We start from the raw sequence: 16,570 nt of genomic DNA on the forward strand, positions 1-16,570 counted from the left end.
GGGTTCGGGGGCTGGGCTGGGGGGCCTAGTGGGAGGTGTGTGGGTTCGGGGGCTGTGCTGGGGGGGCCTAGTGGGAGGTGTGTGGGTTCGGGGGCTGGGCTGGAGGGGGCCTAGTGGGAGGTGTGTGGGTTCGGGGGGCTGGGCTGGAGGGGGCCTAGTGGGAGGTGTGTGGGTTCGGGGGGCTGGGCTGGAGGGGGCCTAGTGGGAGGTGTGTGGGTTCGGGGGGCTGGGCTGGAGGGGGCCTAGTGGGAGGTGTGTGGGTTCGGGGGGCTGGGCTGGAGGGGGCCTAGTGGGAGGTGTGTGGGTTCGGGGGGCTGGGCTGGGGGGCCTAGTGGGAGGTGTGTGGGTTCGGGGGGCTGGGCTGGGGGGGGCCTAGTGGGAGGTGTGTGGGTTTGGGGGCTGGGCTGGGGGGGGGCCTAGTGGGAGGTGTGTGGGTTCGGGGGGCTGGGCTGGGGGGGGCCTAGTGGGAGGTGTGTGGGTTCGGGGGGCTGGGCTGGGGGCCTAGTGGGAGGTGTGTGGGTTCGGGGGGCTGTGCTGGGGGGGGCCTAGTGGGAGGTGTGTGGGTTCGGGGGGCTGGGCTGGGGGGGGCTAGTTTGAGGTGTGTGGGTTCGGGGGGCTGGGCTGGTGGGCCTAGTGGGAGGTGGTGTGGGTTCGGGGGGCTGGGCTGGAGGGGGGCCTAGTGGGAGGTGTGTGGGTTCGGGGGGCTGTGCGGGGGGGGCTAGTGGGAGGTGTGTGGGTTCGGGGGGCTGGGCTGTGCAGGGGGGGGGCCTAGTGGGAGGTGTGTGGGTTCGGGGGCTGGGCTGTGCAGGGGGGGGCCTAGTGGGAGGTGTGTGGGTTCGGGGGGCTGTGCAGGGGGGGGCCTAGTGGGAGGTGTGTGGGTTGGGGGGCTGGGCTGGGGGGGACCTAGTGGGAGGTGTGTGGGTTCGGGGGGCTGTGCGGGGGGGCTAGTGGGAGGTGTGTGGGTTCGGGGGGCTGTGCGGGGGGGCCTAGTGGGCGGTGTGTGGGTTGGGGGGCTGGGCTGGGCTGGGGGGGACCTAGTGGGAGGTGTGTGGGTTTGGGGGGCTGTGCGGGGGGCCTAGTGGGAGGTGTGTGGGTTGGGGGCTGGGCTGGGCTGGGGGGGGGCCTAGTGGGAGGTGTGTGGGTTTGGGGGGCTGTGCGGGGGGGCTAGTGGGAGGTGTGTGGGTTCGGGGGGCTGTGCTGGAGGGGGCCTAGTGGGAGGTGTGTGGGTTCGGGGGGCTGTGCGGGGGGGCTAGTGGGAGGTGTGTGGGTTCGGGGGGCTGGGCTGGGGGGGACCTAGTGGGAGGTGTGTGGGTTCGGGGGGCTGTGCGGGGGGGCTAGTGGGAGGTGTGTGGGTTTGGGGGGTTGTGCTGGGGGGGGCCTAGTGGGAGGTGTGTGGGTTCGGGGGGTTGTGCGGGGGGGCTAGTGGGAGGTGTGTGGGTTCGGGGGGCTGGGCTGGGGGGGCCTAGTGGGAGGTGTGTGGGTTCGGGGGGCTGTGCTGGGGGGGGCCTAGTGGGAGGTGTGTGGGTTTGGGGGCTGGGCTGGGGGGGGCCTAGTGGGAGGTGTGTGGGTTCGGGGGCTGGGCTGGAGGGGGCCTAGTGGGAGGTGTGTGGGTTCGGGGGGCTGGGCTGGAGGGGGCCTAGTGGGAGGTGTGTGGGTTCGGGGGCTGGGCTGGAGGGGGCCTAGTGGGAGGTGTGTGGGTTCGGGGGGCTGGGCTGGGGGGCCTAGTGGGAGGTGTGTGGGTTCGGGGGGCTGGGCTGGGGGGCCTAGTGGGAGGTGTGTGGGTTCGGGGGGCTGGGCTGGGGGGGGCCTAGTGGGAGGTGTGTGGGTTTGGGGCTGGGCTGGGGGGGGGCCTAGTGGGAGGTGTGTGGGTTCGGGGGGCTGGGCTGGGGGGGGCCTAGTGGGAGGTGTGTGGGTTCGGGGGGCTGGGCTGGGGGGCCTAGTGGGAGGTGTGTGGGTTCGGGGGGCTGGGCTGGGGGGGGCTAGTGGGAGGTGTGTGGGTTCGGGGGGCTGGGCTGGGGGGCCTAGTGGGAGGTGTGTGGGTTCGGGGGGCTGGGCTGGAGGGGGCCTAGTGGGAGGTGTGTGGGTTCGGGGGGCTGTGCGGGGGGGGCTAGTGGGAGGTGTGTGGGTTCGGGGGGCTGGGCTGTGCAGGGGGGGGGCCTAGTGGGAGGTGTGTGGGTTCGGGGGCTGGGCTGTGCAGGGGGGGGGCCTAGTGGGAGGTGTGTGGGTTCGGGGGGCTGTGCAGGGGGGGGCCTAGTGGGAGGTGTGTGGGTTGGGGGGCTGGGCTGGGGGGGACCTAGTGGGAGGTGTGTGGGTTCGGGGGGCTGTGCGGGGGGGCTAGTGGGAGGTGTGTGGGTTCGGGGGGCTGTGCGGGGGGGCCTAGTGGGCGGTGTGTGGGTTGGGGGGCTGGGCTGGGCTGGGGGGGACCTAGTGGGAGGTGTGTGGGTTTGGGGGGCTGTGCGGGGGGGCCTAGTGGGAGGTGTGTGGGTTGGGGGGCTGGGCTGGGCTGGGGGGGGGCCTAGTGGGAGGTGTGTGGGTTTGGGGGGCTGTGCGGGGGGGCTAGTGGGAGGTGTGTGGGTTCGGGGGGCTGTGCTGGAGGGGGCCTAGTGGGAGGTGTGTGGGTTCGGGGGGCTGTGCGGGGGGGCTAGTGGGAGGTGTGTGGGTTCGGGGGGCTGGGCTGGGGGGGACCTAGTGGGAGGTGTGTGGGTTCGGGGGGCTGTGCGGGGGGGCTAGTGGGAGGTGTGTGGGTTTGGGGGGTTGTGCTGGGGGGGGCCTAGTGGGAGGTGTGTGGGTTCGGGGGGTTGTGCGGGGGGGCTAGTGGGAGGTGTGTGGGTTCGGGGGGCTGGGCTGGGGGGGCCTAGTGGGAGGTGTGTGGGTTCGGGGGGCTGGGCTGGGGGGGGGCCTAGTGGGAGGTGTGTGGGTTCGGGGGGCTGGGCTGGGGGGCCTAGTGGGAGGTGTGTGGGTTCGGGGGGCTGGGCTGGGGGGGCCTAGTGGGAGGTGTGTGGGTTTGGGGGGCTGTGCGGGGGGGCTAGTGGGAGGTGTGTGGGTTCGGGGGGCTGTGTGGGGGGGCTAGTGGGAGGTGTGTGGGTTCAGGGGGCTGTGCTGGAGGGGGCCTAGTGGGAGGTGTGTGGGTTCGGGGGGCTGGGCTGGGGGGGGGCCTAGTGGGAGGTGTGTGGGTTCGGGGGGCTGTGCGGGGGGCCTAGTGGGAGGTGTGTGGGTTCGGGGGGCTGGGCTGGGGGGGGCCTAGTGGGAGGTGTGTGGGTTCGGGGGGCTGGGCTGGGGGGGCCTAGTGGGAGGTGTGTGGGTTCGGGGGGCTGGGCTGGGGGGCCTAGTGGGAGGTGTGTGGGTTTGGGGGGCTGTGCGGGGGGGCTAGTGGGAGGTGTGTGGGTTCGGGGGGCTGGGCTGGGGGGCCTAGTGGGAGGTGTGTGGGTTCGGGGGGCTGTGCTGGAGGGGGCCTAGTGGGAGGTGTGTGGGTTCGGGGGGCTGTGCTGGAGGGGGCCTAGTGGGAGGTGTGTGGGTTCGGGGGGCTGGGCTGGGGGGGCCTAGTGGGAGGTGTGTGGGTTCGGGGGGTTGTGCTGGAGGGGGCCTAGTGGGAGGTGTGTGGGTTTGGGGGGCTGTGCGGGGGGGCTAGTGGGAGGTGTGTGGGTTCGGGGGGCTGTGCAGGGGGGGGGCCTAGTGGGAGGTGTGTGGGTTCGGGGGGCTGGGCTGGGGGGGCCTAGTGGGAGGTGTGTGGGTTCGGGGGGCTGTGCTGGGGGGGCCTAGTGGGAGGTGTGTGGGTTCGGGGGGCTGGGCTGGGGGGCCTAGTGGGAGGTGTGTGGGTTCGGGGGGCTGTGCTGGGGGGGGCCTAGTGGGAGGTGTGTGGGTTCGGGGGGCTGGGCTGGGGGGGGCCTAGTGGGAGGTGTGTGGGTTCGGGGGGCTGTGCGGGGGGGCTAGTGGGAGGTGTGTGGGTTCGGGGGGCTGGGCTGGGGGGCCTAGTGGGAGGTGTGTGGGTTTGGGGGCTGGGCTGGGGGGGGCCTAGTGGGAGGTGTGTGGGTTCGGGGGGCTGGGCTGGGGGGGCCTAGTGGGAGGTGTGTGGGTTCGGGGGGCTGGGCTGGGGGTGCCTAGTGGGAGGTGTGTGGGTTCGGGGGGCTGTGCTGGAGGGGGCCTAGTGGGAGGTGTGTGGGTTCGGGGGGCTGGGCTGGAGGGGGCCTAGTGGGAGGTGTGTGGGTTTGGGGGGCTGGGCTGGGGGGCCTAGTGGGAGGTGTGTGGGTTCGGGGGCTGGGCTGGGGGGCCTAGTGGGAGGTGTGTGGGTTCGGGGGGCTGGGCTGGGGGGCCTAGTGGGAGGTGTGTGGGTTCGGGGGGCTGGGCTGGAGGGGGCCTAGTGGGAGGTGTGCGGGTTCGGGGGGCTGGGCTGGGGGGCCTAGTGGGAGGTGTGTGGGTTCGGGGGGCTGGGCTGGGGGGCCTAGTGGGAGGTGTGTGGGTTCGGGGGGCTGGGCTGGGGGGGGGCCTAGTGGGAGGTGTGTGGGTTCGGGGGGCTGGGCTGGGGGGCCTAGTGGGAGGTGTGCGGGTTCGGGGGGCTGGGCTGGGGGGGGGCCTAGTGGGAGGTGTGTGGGTTGGGGGGCTGGGCTGGGGGGGGCCTAGTGGGAGGTGTGTGGGTTCGGGGGGCTGGGCTGGGGGGCCTAGTGGGAGGTGTGTGGGTTGGGGGGCTGGGCTGGGCTGGGGGGGACCTAGTGGGAGGTGTGTGGGTTCGGGGGGCTGGGCTGGGGGGGCCTAGTGGGAGGTGTGTGGGTTCGGGGGGCTGGGCTGGGGGGCCTAGTGGGAGGTGTGTGGGTTCGGGGGGCTGGGCTGGGGGGGCCTAGTGGGAGGTGTGTGGGTTCGGGGGGCTGGGCTGGGTGGGGGCCTAGTGGGAGGTGTGTGGGTTCGGGGGGCTGGGCTGGAGGGGGCCTAGTGGGAGGTGTGTGGGTTCGGGGGCTGGGCTGTGCAGGGGGGGGGCCTAGTGGGAGGTGTGTGGGTTCGGGGGGCTGTGCAGGGGGGGGGCCTAGTGGGAGGTGTGTGGGTTCGGGGGGCTGGGCTGGGGGGGCCTAGTGGGAGGTGTGTGGGTTGGGGGGCTGGGCTGGGCTGGGGGGGACCTAGTGGGAGGTGTGTGGGTTCGGGGGGCTGTGCGGGGGGGCTAGTGGGAGGTGTGTGGGTTCGGGGGGCTGGGCTGGGGGGGCCTAGTGGGAGGTGTGTGGGTTCGGGGGGCTGGGCTGGAGGGGGCCTAGTGGGAGGTGTGTGGGTTCGGGGGGCTGTGCGGGGGGCCTAGTGGGAGGTGTGTGGGTTTGGGGGGCTGTGCGGGGGGGCCTAGTGGGAGGTGTGTGGGTTCGGGGGGCTGGGCTGGGGGGCCTAGTGGGAGGTGTGTGGGTTCGGGGGGCTGTGCTGGGGGGGGCCTAGTCGGAGGTGTGTGGGTTCGGGGGCTGGGCTGGAGGGGGCCTAGTGGGAGGTGTGTGGGTTCGGGGGGCTGGGCTGGAGGGGGCCTAGTGGGAGGTGTGTGGGTTCGGGGGGCTGGGCTGGAGGGGGCCTAGTGGGAGGTGTGTGGGTTCGGGGGGCTGGGCTGGGGGGCCTAGTGGGAGGTGTGTGGGTTCGGGGGGTTGTGGGGGGGGGCCTAGTGGGAGGTGTGTGGGTTTGGGGGGCTGGGCTGGGGGGGGCCTAGTGGGAGGTGTGTGGGTTCGGGGGGCTGGGCTGGGGGGGGGCCTAGTGGGAGGTGTGTGGGTTCGGGGGGCTGGGCTGGGGGGGGCCTAGTGGGAGGTGTGTGGGTTCGGGGGGCTGGGCTGGGGGGCCTAGTGGGAGGTGTGTGGGTTCGGGGGGCTGTGCTGGGGGGGGCCTAGTGGGAGGTGTGCGGGTTCGGGGGGCTGTGCGGGGGGCCTAGTGGGAGGTGTGTGGGTTCGGGGGGCTGGGCTGGAGGGGGCCTAGTGGGAGGTGTGTGGGTTCGGGGGGCTGGGCTGGGGGGGGCCTAGTGGGAGGTGTGTGGGTTCGGGGGGCTGGGCTGGGGGGCCTAGTGGGAGGTGTGTGGGTTCGGGGGGCTGGGCTGGGGGGGGCCTAGTGGGAGGTGTGTGGGTTTGGGGGGCTGTGCTGGGGGGGGCCTAGTGGGAGGTGTGTGGGTTTGGGGGGCTGTGCGGGGGGGCCTAGTGGGAGGTGTGTGGGTTCGGGGGGTTGTGCTGGGGGGGGCCTAGTGGGAGGTGTGTGGGTTCGGGGGGCTGGGCTGGGGGGCTAGTGGGAGGTGTGTGGGTTCGGGGGGTTGTGCTGGGGGGGGCCTAGTGGGAGGTGTGTGGGTTCGGGGGGCTGGGCTGGGGGGCTAGTGGGAGGTGTGTGGGTTCGGGGGGCTGGGCTGGGGGGCCTAGTGGGAGGTGTGTGGGTTCGGGGGGCTGGGCTGGGGGGCTAGTGGGAGGTGTGTGGGTTCGGGGGGCTGTGCGGGGGGGCTAGTGGGAGGTGTGTGGGTTTGGGGGGCTGGGCTGGGGGGGGGCCTAGTGGGAGGTGTGTGGGTTTGGGGGGTTGTGCTGGGGGGCCTAGTGGGAGGTGTGTGGGTTCGGGGGGCTGTGCGGGGGGGCTAGTGGGAGGTGTGTGGGTTCGGGGGCTGGGCTGGGGGGGGCCTAGTGGGAGGTGTGTGGGTTCGGGGGGCTGGGCTGGGGGGCCTAGTGGGAGGTGTGTGGGTTTGGGGGGCTGGGCTGGAGGGGCCTAGTGGGAGGTGTGTGGGTTCGGGGGGCTGGGCTGGGGGGGGCCTAGTGGGAGGTGTGTGGGTTTGGGGGGCTGTGCTGGGGGGGGCCTAGTGGGAGGTGTGTGGGTTTGGGGGGCTGTGCGGGGGGCTAGTGGGAGGTGTGTGGGTTCGGGGGGCTGTGCTGGGGGGGGCCTAGTGGGAGGTGTGTGGGTTCGGGGGGCTGGGCTGGGGGGGGCCTAGTGGGAGGTGTGTGGGTTCGGGGGGCTGTGCTGGGGGGGGGCCTAGTGGGAGGTGTGTGGGTTCGGGGGGCTGGGCTGGGGGGGGCCTAGTGGGAGGTGTGTGGGTTCGGGGGTTGTGCTGGGGGGGGCCTAGTGGGAGGTGTGTGGGTTTGGGGGTTGTGCTGGGGGGGGCCTAGTGGGAGGTGTGTGGGTTCGGGGGTTGTGCTGGGGGGGGCCTAGTGGGAGGTGTGTGGGTTCGGGGGGCTGTGCGGGGGGCCTAGTGGGAGGTGTGTGGGTTCGGGGGGCTGGGCTGGGGGGGGCTAGTGGGAGGTGTGTGGGTTTGGGGGTTGTGCTGGGGGGGCCTAGTGGGAGGTGTGTGGGTTCGGGGGGCTGTGCGGGGGGGCTAGTGGGAGGTGTGTGGGTTCGGGGGGCTGGGCTGGGGGGGGCCTAGTGGGAGGTGTGTGGGTTTGGGGGGTTGTGCGGGGGGGGCTAGTGGGAGGTGTGTGGGTTCGGGGGGCTGGGCTGGGGGGGCCTAGTGGGAGGTGTGTGGGTTCGGGGGGCTGGGCTGGGGGGGCTAGTGGGAGGTGTGTGGGTTCGGGGGGCTGGGCTGGGGGGCCTAGTGGGAGGTGTGTGGGTTCGGGGGGCTGGGCTGGGGGGGGCCTAGTGGGAGGTGTGTGGGTTCGGGGGGCTGGGCTGGGGGGCCTAGTGGGAGGTGTGTGGGTTCGGGGGGCTGGGCTGGGGGGGCCTAGTGGGAGGTGTGTGGGTTTGGGGGGCTGTGCGGGGGGGCTAGTGGGAGGTGTGTGGGTTCGGGGGGCTGTGCGGGGGGGCTAGTGGGAGGTGTGTGGGTTCGGGGGGCTGGGCTGGGGGGGGCCTAGTGGGAGGTGTGTGGGTTCGGGGGGCTGGGCTGGGGGGCCTAGTGGGAGGTGTGTGGGTTCGGGGGGCTGGGCTGGGGGGGGCCTAGTGGGAGGTGTGTGGGTTCGGGGGTTGTGCTGGGGGGGCCTAGTGGGAGGTGTGTGGGTTTGGGGGTTGTGCTGGGGGGGGCCTAGTGGGAGGTGTGTGGGTTCGGGGGTTGTGCTGGGGGGGGCCTAGTGGGAGGTGTGTGGGTTCGGGGGGCTGTGCGGGGGGCCTAGTGGGAGGTGTGTGGGTTCGGGGGGCTGGGCTGGGGGGCCTAGTGGGAGGTGTGTGGGTTTGGGGGTTGTGCTGGGGGGGGGCCTAGTGGGAGGTGTGTGGGTTCGGGGGGCTGGGCTGCAGGGGGGCTAGTGGGAGGTGTGTGGGTTTGGGGGTTGTGCTGGGGGGGGCCTAGTGGGAGGTGTGTGGGTTCGGGGGGCTGGGCTGGGGGGCCTAGTGGGAGGTGTGTGGGTTTGGGGGTTGTGCGGGGGGGGCTAGTGGGAGGTGTGTGGGTTCGGGGGGCTGGGCTGGGGGGCCTAGTGGGAGGTGTGTGGGTTCGGGGGGCTGGGCTGGGGGGCTAGTGGGAGGTGTGTGGGTTCGGGGGGCTGGGCTGGGGGGGCTAGTGGGAGGTGTGTGGGTTCGGGGGGCTGGGCTGGGGGGCCTAGTGGGAGGTGTGTGGGTTCGGGGGGCTGGGCTGGGGGGCCTAGTGGGAGGTGTGTGGGTTCGGGGGCTGGGCTGGGGGGGGCCTAGTGGGAGGTGTGTGGGTTTGGGGGGCTGTGCTGGGGGGGCCTAGTGGGAGGTGTGTGGGTTCGGGGGGCTGTGCGGGGGGGCTAGTGGGAGGTGTGTGGGTTCGGGGGGCTGGGCTGGGGGGGCCTAGTGGGAGGTGTGTGGGTTCGGGGGGCTGTGCGGGGGGGCTAGTGGGAGGTGTGTCGGTTCGGGGGGCTGTGCGGGGGGGCTAGTGGGAGGTGTGTGGGTTCGGGGGGCTGGGCTGGGGGGCTAGTGGGAGGTGTGTGGGTTCGGGGGGCTGGGCTGGGGGGCCTAGTGGGAGGTGTGTGGGTTCGGGGGGCTGTGCGGGGGGGCTAGTGGGAGGTGTGTGGGTTCGGGGGGCTGGGCTGGGGGGCCTAGTGGGAGGTGTGTGGGTTCGGGGGGCTGTGCGGGGGGGCTAGTGGGAGGTGTGTGGGTTTGGGGGGCTGTGCGGGGGGGCTAGTGGGAGGTGTGTGGGTTTGGGGGGCTGTGCGGGGGGGCTAGTGGGAGGTGTGTGGGTTCGGGGGGCTGGGCTGGGGCCTCGGGGGGCCGGCTGACCCCTCCCCTCCCCCCCAGGTGGTGTACCTGCACGCCAATAACATCTCGCAGGTGGGGGTGAACGACTTCTGCCCTGTGGGCTTCGGGGTCAAGCGGGCCTATTACAACGGGATCAGCCTCTTCGGGAACCCGGTGCCCTACTGGGAGGTGCAGCCGGCCGCCTTCCGCTGCGTCACCGACCGCCTGGCCATCCAGTTCGGGAACTACAAGAGATAGGGGGCGGGCAGAGGGGCGGGGGGCCGGGAGGAGGAGGGAGGGTGGAGGGGGCAGCAGAGTGAACAAAACCAGGGGTCTGGTGGGTCCCACATGTGACCCCATTACCTGCCAGGCTGGGGGGCAGCTCCCCCCAGCGCCAGAGCCTGCGTTATGCATGGGGTCCGTAGCCCACGGCGTGCCAGGGCCCCCAACACAGGCCTGGGCCCCGGGGAACACTGCCAGGCTGGGGGGGTACCCCAGAGAGGACGACTGTCTTGCACGAGCGTTTCCACCAGAGCGACACAGGAAAGCTTGAAACCGCACGAGCGTGTCGGTCACAAGGGAGAACGTCCCCCCCCCCCAAACGGGAGAACTTTGTAGGTTCACTTCTTGGCAGACTGGCCAGCCAAGCCCTGGAGAATAGTGCACATTGGGCGCAACATGTTTGCACGAAAAGTGAAAACCACGGTGCCCTGTACACGTGTGGAGGAAGCAATTGTGAGCCCTTTGCAAGCAGGTTCTTGCCACATTTGCATGAAAAAGTGAGGAAAGCTCGAGGAACGGCAGAAAAACTCGCAGCAGTGTCGCCCGGGAAGGGGCGTCACTTTCAAAGCCCTCCCACAAGTTTGAATGAAAACGCAAGGAAATGTCCCCCCCCCCCAATTAAAACCTGCATTAAAGCACCAGGGTGGTTTGTGCAGACAGTGCTTGTGAGCTGCGCAGGCCAGTGTGCGCGTCGGGCGCAGGCTCTCGCACGCCAGGCGCGCACTCGGGCAGCGACAATCCGCGCCAGGGCTGCAGGGACGCTCCAGCGCACAGTGCGCCCTGGAGTTGCAAAGCGGCTGCCGGTTGCACGGACACGCCCAGCGCCTCGCACGCGGCCCCTGCGCACCGTGAGCCGAGCGAGCACGAGGAGCCCGAACCTGCCGGCGACGGCCCGCAGGGACACTGGCCACGTGGGGACACTGGCAAATGCAAATCTTGGGGCCATTCCGGGGGGGCTGCACGCGGGAGGGGCCAGCGGCTGTAGGAATAGGGGCTCGTGGCGGGCGGGCGGCCGACAATCGGGGGGCCCCGGGGCCCACGGCTGCAGAGAGGCTGCCCCCAGCCCCTTCCAAGGGCGGCCTGGGGCAGGGGCGAGGGCCGTGGGGGCGCAGGGGCTCCCTGTGGGGGGGACAGCGCGGTCCGGGGGGGACGTGGATCCTAACACAGGGGGTGCACCTGGGACAGGGGAGGCAGGGCCCCAGCCCCAGCCCCACTGACGCCCTTCCCCCACCATGGGGAGGGGAAAGAGGAGAGAAGGCAAGTATGTGTGCCCCAGTCTCCCAGCCCCATGGCACGGGGAGGGCAGCACACGGCCCCAGTCTCCCAGCCCCATGGCACGGGGAGGGCAGCACACGGCCCCAGCCTCCCAGCCCCATGGCACGGGGAGGGCAGCACACGGCCCCAGCCTCCCAGCCCCATAGCACGGGGAGGGCAGCGCACGGCCCCAGCCTCCCAGCCCCATAGCACAGGGAGGGCAGCACACGGCCCCAGTCTCCCAGCCCCATGGCACGGGGAGGGCAGTGCACGGCCCCAGTCTCCCAGCCCCATAGCACGGGGAGGGCAGCGCACGGCCCCTCCAAGCCCCATGGCACGGGGAGGGCAGCGCACGGCCCCTCCCAGCCCCATAGCACGGGGAGGGCAGCACACGGCCCCAGCCTCCCAGCCCCATAGCACGGGGAGGGCAGCGCACGGCCCCAGTCTCCCAGCCCCATAGCACAGGGAGGGCAGCGCACGGCCCCAGCCTCCCAGCCCCATAGCACAGGGAGGGCAGCACACGGCCCCAGTCTCCCAGCCCCATGGCACGGGGAGGGCAGTGCACGGCCCCAGTCTCCCAGCCCCATAGCACGGGGAGGGCAGCGCACGGCCCCTCCAAGCCCCATGGCACGGGGAGGGCAGCGCACGGCCCCTCCCAGCCCCATAGCACGGGGAGGGCAGCACACGGCCCCAGCCTCCCAGCCCCATAGCACAGGGAGGGCAGCACACGGCCCCAGTCTCCCAGCCCCATGGCACGGGGAGGGCAGCACACGGCCCCAGTCTCCCAGCCCCATGGCACGGGGAGGGCAGCACACGGCCCCAGCCTCCCAGCCCCATGGCACGGGGAGGGCAGCACACGGCCCCAGTCTCCCAGCCCCATGGCACGGGGAGGGCAGCGCACGGCCCCAGTCTCCCAGCCCCATAGCACGGGGAGGGCAGCACACGGCCCCAGCCTCCCAGCCCCATGGCACGGGGAGGGCAGCACACGGCCCCAGCCTCCCAGCCCCATGGCACGGGGAGGGCAGCACACGGCCCCAGTCTCCCAGCCCCATGGCACGGGGAGGGCAGCACACGGCCCCAGCCTCCCAGCCCCATGGCACGGGGAGGGCAGCACACGGCCCCAGTCTCCCAGCCCCATGGCACGGGGAGGACAGCACACGGCCCCAGCCTCCCAGCCCCATAGCACGGGGAGGGCAGCACACGGCCCCAGCCTCCCAGCCCCATGGCACGGGGAGGGCAGCACACGGCCCCAGCCTCCCAGCCCCATAGCACGGGGAGGGCAGCACACGGCCCCAGCCTCCCAGCCCCATGGCACAGGGAGGGCAGCACACGGCCCCAGTCTCCCAGCCCCATGGCACGGGGAGGGTGGGCGCTGGGGGGCAGCAGCTCTCCGCCCCCAGGACCTGCAGCAGGTGTCCTGGGGCAGTGTGGGTGGGGCCAGGCTGGCGGGTTGGGATGTGACGCCTGCCCCTGCCCAGGCTGCCGGTCGCCCCTGGCTTCCAGCGGGCGCGACCCAGTGAAAAGGGGGCTGCCCAGGGTCCCAGGCAGGGGGGCTACCCAGGGTCCCAGCCTCGTGGGGGGGCTGCCCAGGGTCCCAGACTCTGGGGGGGGGCTGCCCAGGGTCCCAGACTCTGGGGGGGGGCTGCCCAGGGTCCCAGACTCTGGGGGGGGGGCTGCCCAGGGTCCCAGACTCTGGGGGGGGGGCTGCCCAGGGTCCCAGACTCTGGGGGGGGGGGCTGCCCAGGGTCCCAGACTCTGGGGGGGGGGGCTGCCCAGGGTCCCAGACTCTGGGGGGGGGGGCTGCCCAGGGTCCCAGACTCATAGAATCATAGAATAATAGGACTGGAAGGGACCTCGAGAGGTCATCGAGTCCAGCCCCCCGCCCTCAAGGCAGGACCAAGCTCCGTCTACACCATCCCTGACAGATGTCTATCCAACCTGTTCTTAAATATCTCCAGAGAGGGAGATTCCACCACCTCCCTTGGCAATTTATTCCAATATTTGACCACCCTGACAGTTAGGAATTTTTTCCTAATGTCCAATCTAAACCTCCCCTGCTGCACTTTAAGCCCATTACTCCTTGTCCTGTCCTCAGAAACCAAGAGGAACAAATTTTCTCCTTCCTCCTTGTGACACCCTTTTAGATATTTGAAAACCGCTATCATGTCCCCCCTTAATCTTCTTTTTTCCAAACTAAACAAGCCCAGTTCATGAAGCCTGGCTTCATAGGTCATGTTCTCTAAACCTTTAATCATTCTTGTCGCTCTTCTCTGTACCCTTTCCAATTTCTCCACATCTTTCTTGAAATGTGGCGCCCAGAACTGGACACAGTACTCCAGCTGAGGCCTAACTAGTGCAGAGTAGAGCGACAGAATGACTTCACGAGTTTTGCTTATAACACACCTGTTGATACAACCTAGAATCATATTTGCTTTTTTTGCAACAGCATCACACTGTTGACTCATATTCAACTAGTGGTCCACTATGACCCCTAGATCCCTTTCTGCCATGCTCCTTCCTAGACAGTCGCTGCCCATCTTGTATGTATGGAACTGATTGTTCCTTCCTAAGTGGAGCACTTTGCATTTCTCTTTATTAAACTTCATCCTGTTTACCTCTGACCATTTCTCTAACTTGCTAAGGTCATTTTGAATTATGTCCCTATCCTCCAAAGAAGTCGCAACCCCACCCAGTTTGGTATCATCTGCAAACTTAATAAGCGTACTCTCTATCCCAATATCTACATCATTGAAGAAGATATTGAACAGTACGGGTCCCAAAACAGACCCTTGCGGAACTCCACGTGTTATCCCTTTCCAGCAGGATTTAGAACCGTTAACAACAACTCTCTGACTACGGTTATCCAGCCAATTATGCACCCACCTTATCGTGGCCCTATCTAAGTTATATTTGCCTAGTTTATCAATAAGAATATCATGCGAGACCGTATCAAATGCCTTACTAAAGTCTAGGTATATGACATCCACCGCTTCTCCCTTATCCACAAGGCTCGTTATCTTATCAAAGAAAGCTATCAGATTAGTTTGGCATGACTTGTTCTTCACAAACCCATGCTGGCTATTCCCTATCACTTTATTACCTTCCAAGTGTTTGCATATGATTTCCTTAATTACCTGCTCCATTATCTTCCCTGGGACAGACGTTAAACTGACCGGTCTATAGTTTCCTGGGTTGTTCTTATTTCCCTTTTTATAGATGGGCACAATATTTGCCCTTTTCCAGTCTTCTGGAATCTCCCCTGTCTGCCATGATTTTTCAAAGATCATAGCTAAAGGCTCAGATACCTCCTCTATCAGCTCCTTGAGTATCCTGGGATGCATTTCATCAGGACCTGGTGACTTGCTGACATCTAACTTTCCTAAGTGACTTTTAACTTGTTCTTTGTGTATCCTATCTTCTAAACTTACCCTCTCTCTGCTTGTATTCACTACGTTAGGCACGCCTCCAGACTTCTCGGTGAAGACCGAAACAAAGAAGTCATTGAGCATCTCCGCCATTTCCAAGTTCCCTGTTACTGCTTCTCCCTCCTCACTAAGCAGTGGGCCTACCCTGTCCTTGGTCTTCCTCTTGCTTCTAATGTATTTATAAAAGGTCTTCTTGTTTCCCTTTATGCCTGTAGCTAGTTTGATCTCATTTTGTGCCTTTGCCTTTCTAATCTTGCCCCTGCATTCCCGTGTTGCTTGCCTATATTCATCCTTTGTTATTTGTCCTAGTTTCCATTTTTTATATGACTCCTTTTTTATTTTGAGATCATGCAAGATCTCCTTGTTAAGCCAAGCTGGTCTTTTGCCATATTTTCTATCTTTCCTACACAGCGGAATTGTTTGCTTTTGGGCCCTTAACAACGTCCCTTTGAAATACTTCCAACTCTCCTCAGTTGTTTTTCCCTTCAGTCTTGCTTCCCATGGGACCTTACCTACAAGTTCTCTGAGCTTATCAAAATCTGCCTTCCTGAAATCCATTACCTCAATTGTGCTGGTCTCCCTTCTACCTTTCCTTAAGATCATGAACTCTATTATTTCGTGATCACTGTCCCCTATACTGTCTTCCACTTTCAAGTTCTCAACTAGTTCCTCCCTATTTGTTAAAACCAAATCCAGAACAGCTTCTCCTCTGGTAGCTTTTTCAACCTTCTGAAACAGAAAGTTGTCTCCAATGCAGTCCAGAAACTTATTGGATAGCCTGTGCCTCGCTGTGTTAGTTTCCCAACATATGTCTGGATAGTTGAAGTCCCCCATCACCACCAAATCTTGGGCTTTGGATAGTTTTGTTAATTGTTTAAAAAAGGCCTCATCCATCTCTTCCACCTGGCTAGGTGGCCTGTAGTAGACTCCTAGCATGATATCACCCTCGTTTTTTACCCCTTTTAGCTTAACCCAGAGACTCTCTACACAGCTATCTCCTACGTTCATCTCCACTTCAGTCCAAGTGTGTACATTTTTAATATACAAGGCAACCCCTCCTCCCTTTTTTCCCTGTCTGTCCTTCCTGAGCAAGCCGTACCCTTCCATACCAACATTCCAATCGTGCGTCCCATCCCACCAGGTTTCTGTAATACCAATGATATCATAGTTGTATTTATTGGTTAGCAATTCCAGTTCTTCCTGCTTATTACCCATACTTCTCGCATTTGTATATAGGCATCTAAGATACTGATTTGATCTTGCCTCCCTGTTGTGCCCTGACCCTCCTTTCTCCTTGCCATTATAGGCCGTAGTCCCCCCCATTTCCAACCCATCTCCCAGTCCCGCACATTCAGCACTTACCTGTGGGCTTTGCTCACCTGCCCCGTCGAACCTAGTTTAAAGCCCTCCTCACAAGGTTAGCCAGTCTGTGTCCAAACAAGGCCTTCCTGCTCCTGGAAAGGTGAACTCCATCTCCGCCAAGCAGTCCTTCCTGGAAGAGCACCCCGTGATCAAGGAAGCCGAATCCCTCCTGGCGACACCATCGTCGCAGCCAGGCATTCACCTCCAGAATGCACCTCTCTCTGCCCGGGCCCCTACCTTTGACAGGAAGGATAGAAGAGAATACCACCTGCGCTCCAAACTCCTTCACCCGTACTCCCAAAGCCCTGTAGTCACACTTGATCCGCTCAGTGTCACACCTGGCAGTATCATTTGTGCCCACGTGGATGAGTAGCATGGGGTAGTAGTCAGAGGGCCGGATAATCCTCGACAATGCCTCCGTAACATCTCGGATACGGGCCCCTGGCAGACAGCATACCTCTCGAGATGAAGTGTCAGGGCGACAGATGGGTGCCTCCGTTCCCCTCAGAAGAGAGTCTCCAACCACCACTACCCTACGCTTCCTCCTCGCAGTGGTGGCAGGAGACTGCTCAACCTTGGTGGTGCAAGGCCTGGTCTCCTCCACTGTGGGGGGTGACTCCTTGTCTCCTGCTGAAAGTAAAGTGTAACGGTTATGTAACAACACAGCGGGAGGGTTAGGAGCAGGGGTGGAACACTGCCTGCTGCCGGAAGTAACCAGCTGCCAGTTCTCACCCTGCACCACCGCCTCCTCCATACGTGGCTGGTCAACAGTCCCACATCCTAGGACAGTGACCTCCGTGGACTCCACAGGAATACTGTCCAGGAATTCCTCATGGCCTCGAATGCTCCTCAGCCTGGCCACCTCCTCCTGTAGCTCTCCCACCTGCTGCCTGAGAGATTCCACCAGCAGGCACCTTTCACAACGGTTGTCTCCCCCAGCCTGGAGATCACTCAGTGGGACTTGCAAGCCACAAATACAGCAAGACCACACCAGGACCTGGGTAGAGGCATCCATGCTCAGGTTCTCTGTCTGGATACAGGCACAGGTGGAGGAGACAGGAGAAGTACTGGCACAAGCGCTACGGGTCTTCATCACCATCAGTCACTCCCTCTGCTCAACTCCGTCTTCAACTCCCCTGTCTGCAGTCCCCTGTCCGCTTCGCTCCCCTGGTCGCACTGCTCTGGCTTTTTAAAGCCTGCTTGCCTAGGTCAGG

General features: G+C 66.0%; 2 protein-coding genes across 2 annotated transcripts in view; one reads left to right on the plus strand and one right to left on the minus strand.

Moving 5' to 3' along the window:
• BGN (biglycan) overlaps positions 1-9,953 on the plus strand; it is a 22,883-nt gene extending 12,930 nt beyond the window's left edge. The window contains exon 5 of the mRNA XM_089770463.1: positions 9,031-9,953. Coding sequence (XP_089626589.1) covers positions 9,031-9,291 — 261 coding nt within the window. The 3' untranslated portion in view covers positions 9,292-9,953. The remainder of the gene's footprint in view (positions 1-9,030) is intronic.
• On the minus strand, positions 9,654-15,812 carry LOC149523424 (uncharacterized). The gene is made up of 3 exons (XM_089770464.1): positions 15,695-15,812; positions 13,803-15,593; positions 9,654-9,683 (listed from the first exon to the last, which is right to left on the minus strand). The coding sequence occupies exons 2-3, from the start codon at positions 15,315-15,317 to the stop codon at positions 9,654-9,656; spliced, it is 1,545 nt and encodes a 514-aa protein (XP_089626590.1). The 5' UTR covers positions 15,318-15,593; positions 15,695-15,812.
• Positions 15,813-16,570: the final 758 nt, after the last annotated feature.

This window comes from Pelodiscus sinensis, chromosome 18 (assembly GCF_052426305.1).
Source record: "Pelodiscus sinensis isolate ZL-2025 chromosome 18, ASM5242630v1, whole genome shotgun sequence".
Classification (NCBI taxonomy): Eukaryota; Metazoa; Chordata; order Testudines; family Trionychidae; genus Pelodiscus; species Pelodiscus sinensis.

Excerpts from the sequence above, each read along its gene's own strand:
- LOC149523424 (XM_089770464.1), bottom strand. The coding sequence starts at position 15,317 with ATGGGGGGGACTACGGCCTATAATGGCAAGGAGAAAGGAGGGTCAGGG. Across the intron at positions 9,684-13,802 it reads TTCCAGAAGACTGGAAAAGG|GGCTTGGCTGGCCAGTCTGC; the intron begins GCAAATATTGTG and ends ACTATTCTCCAG.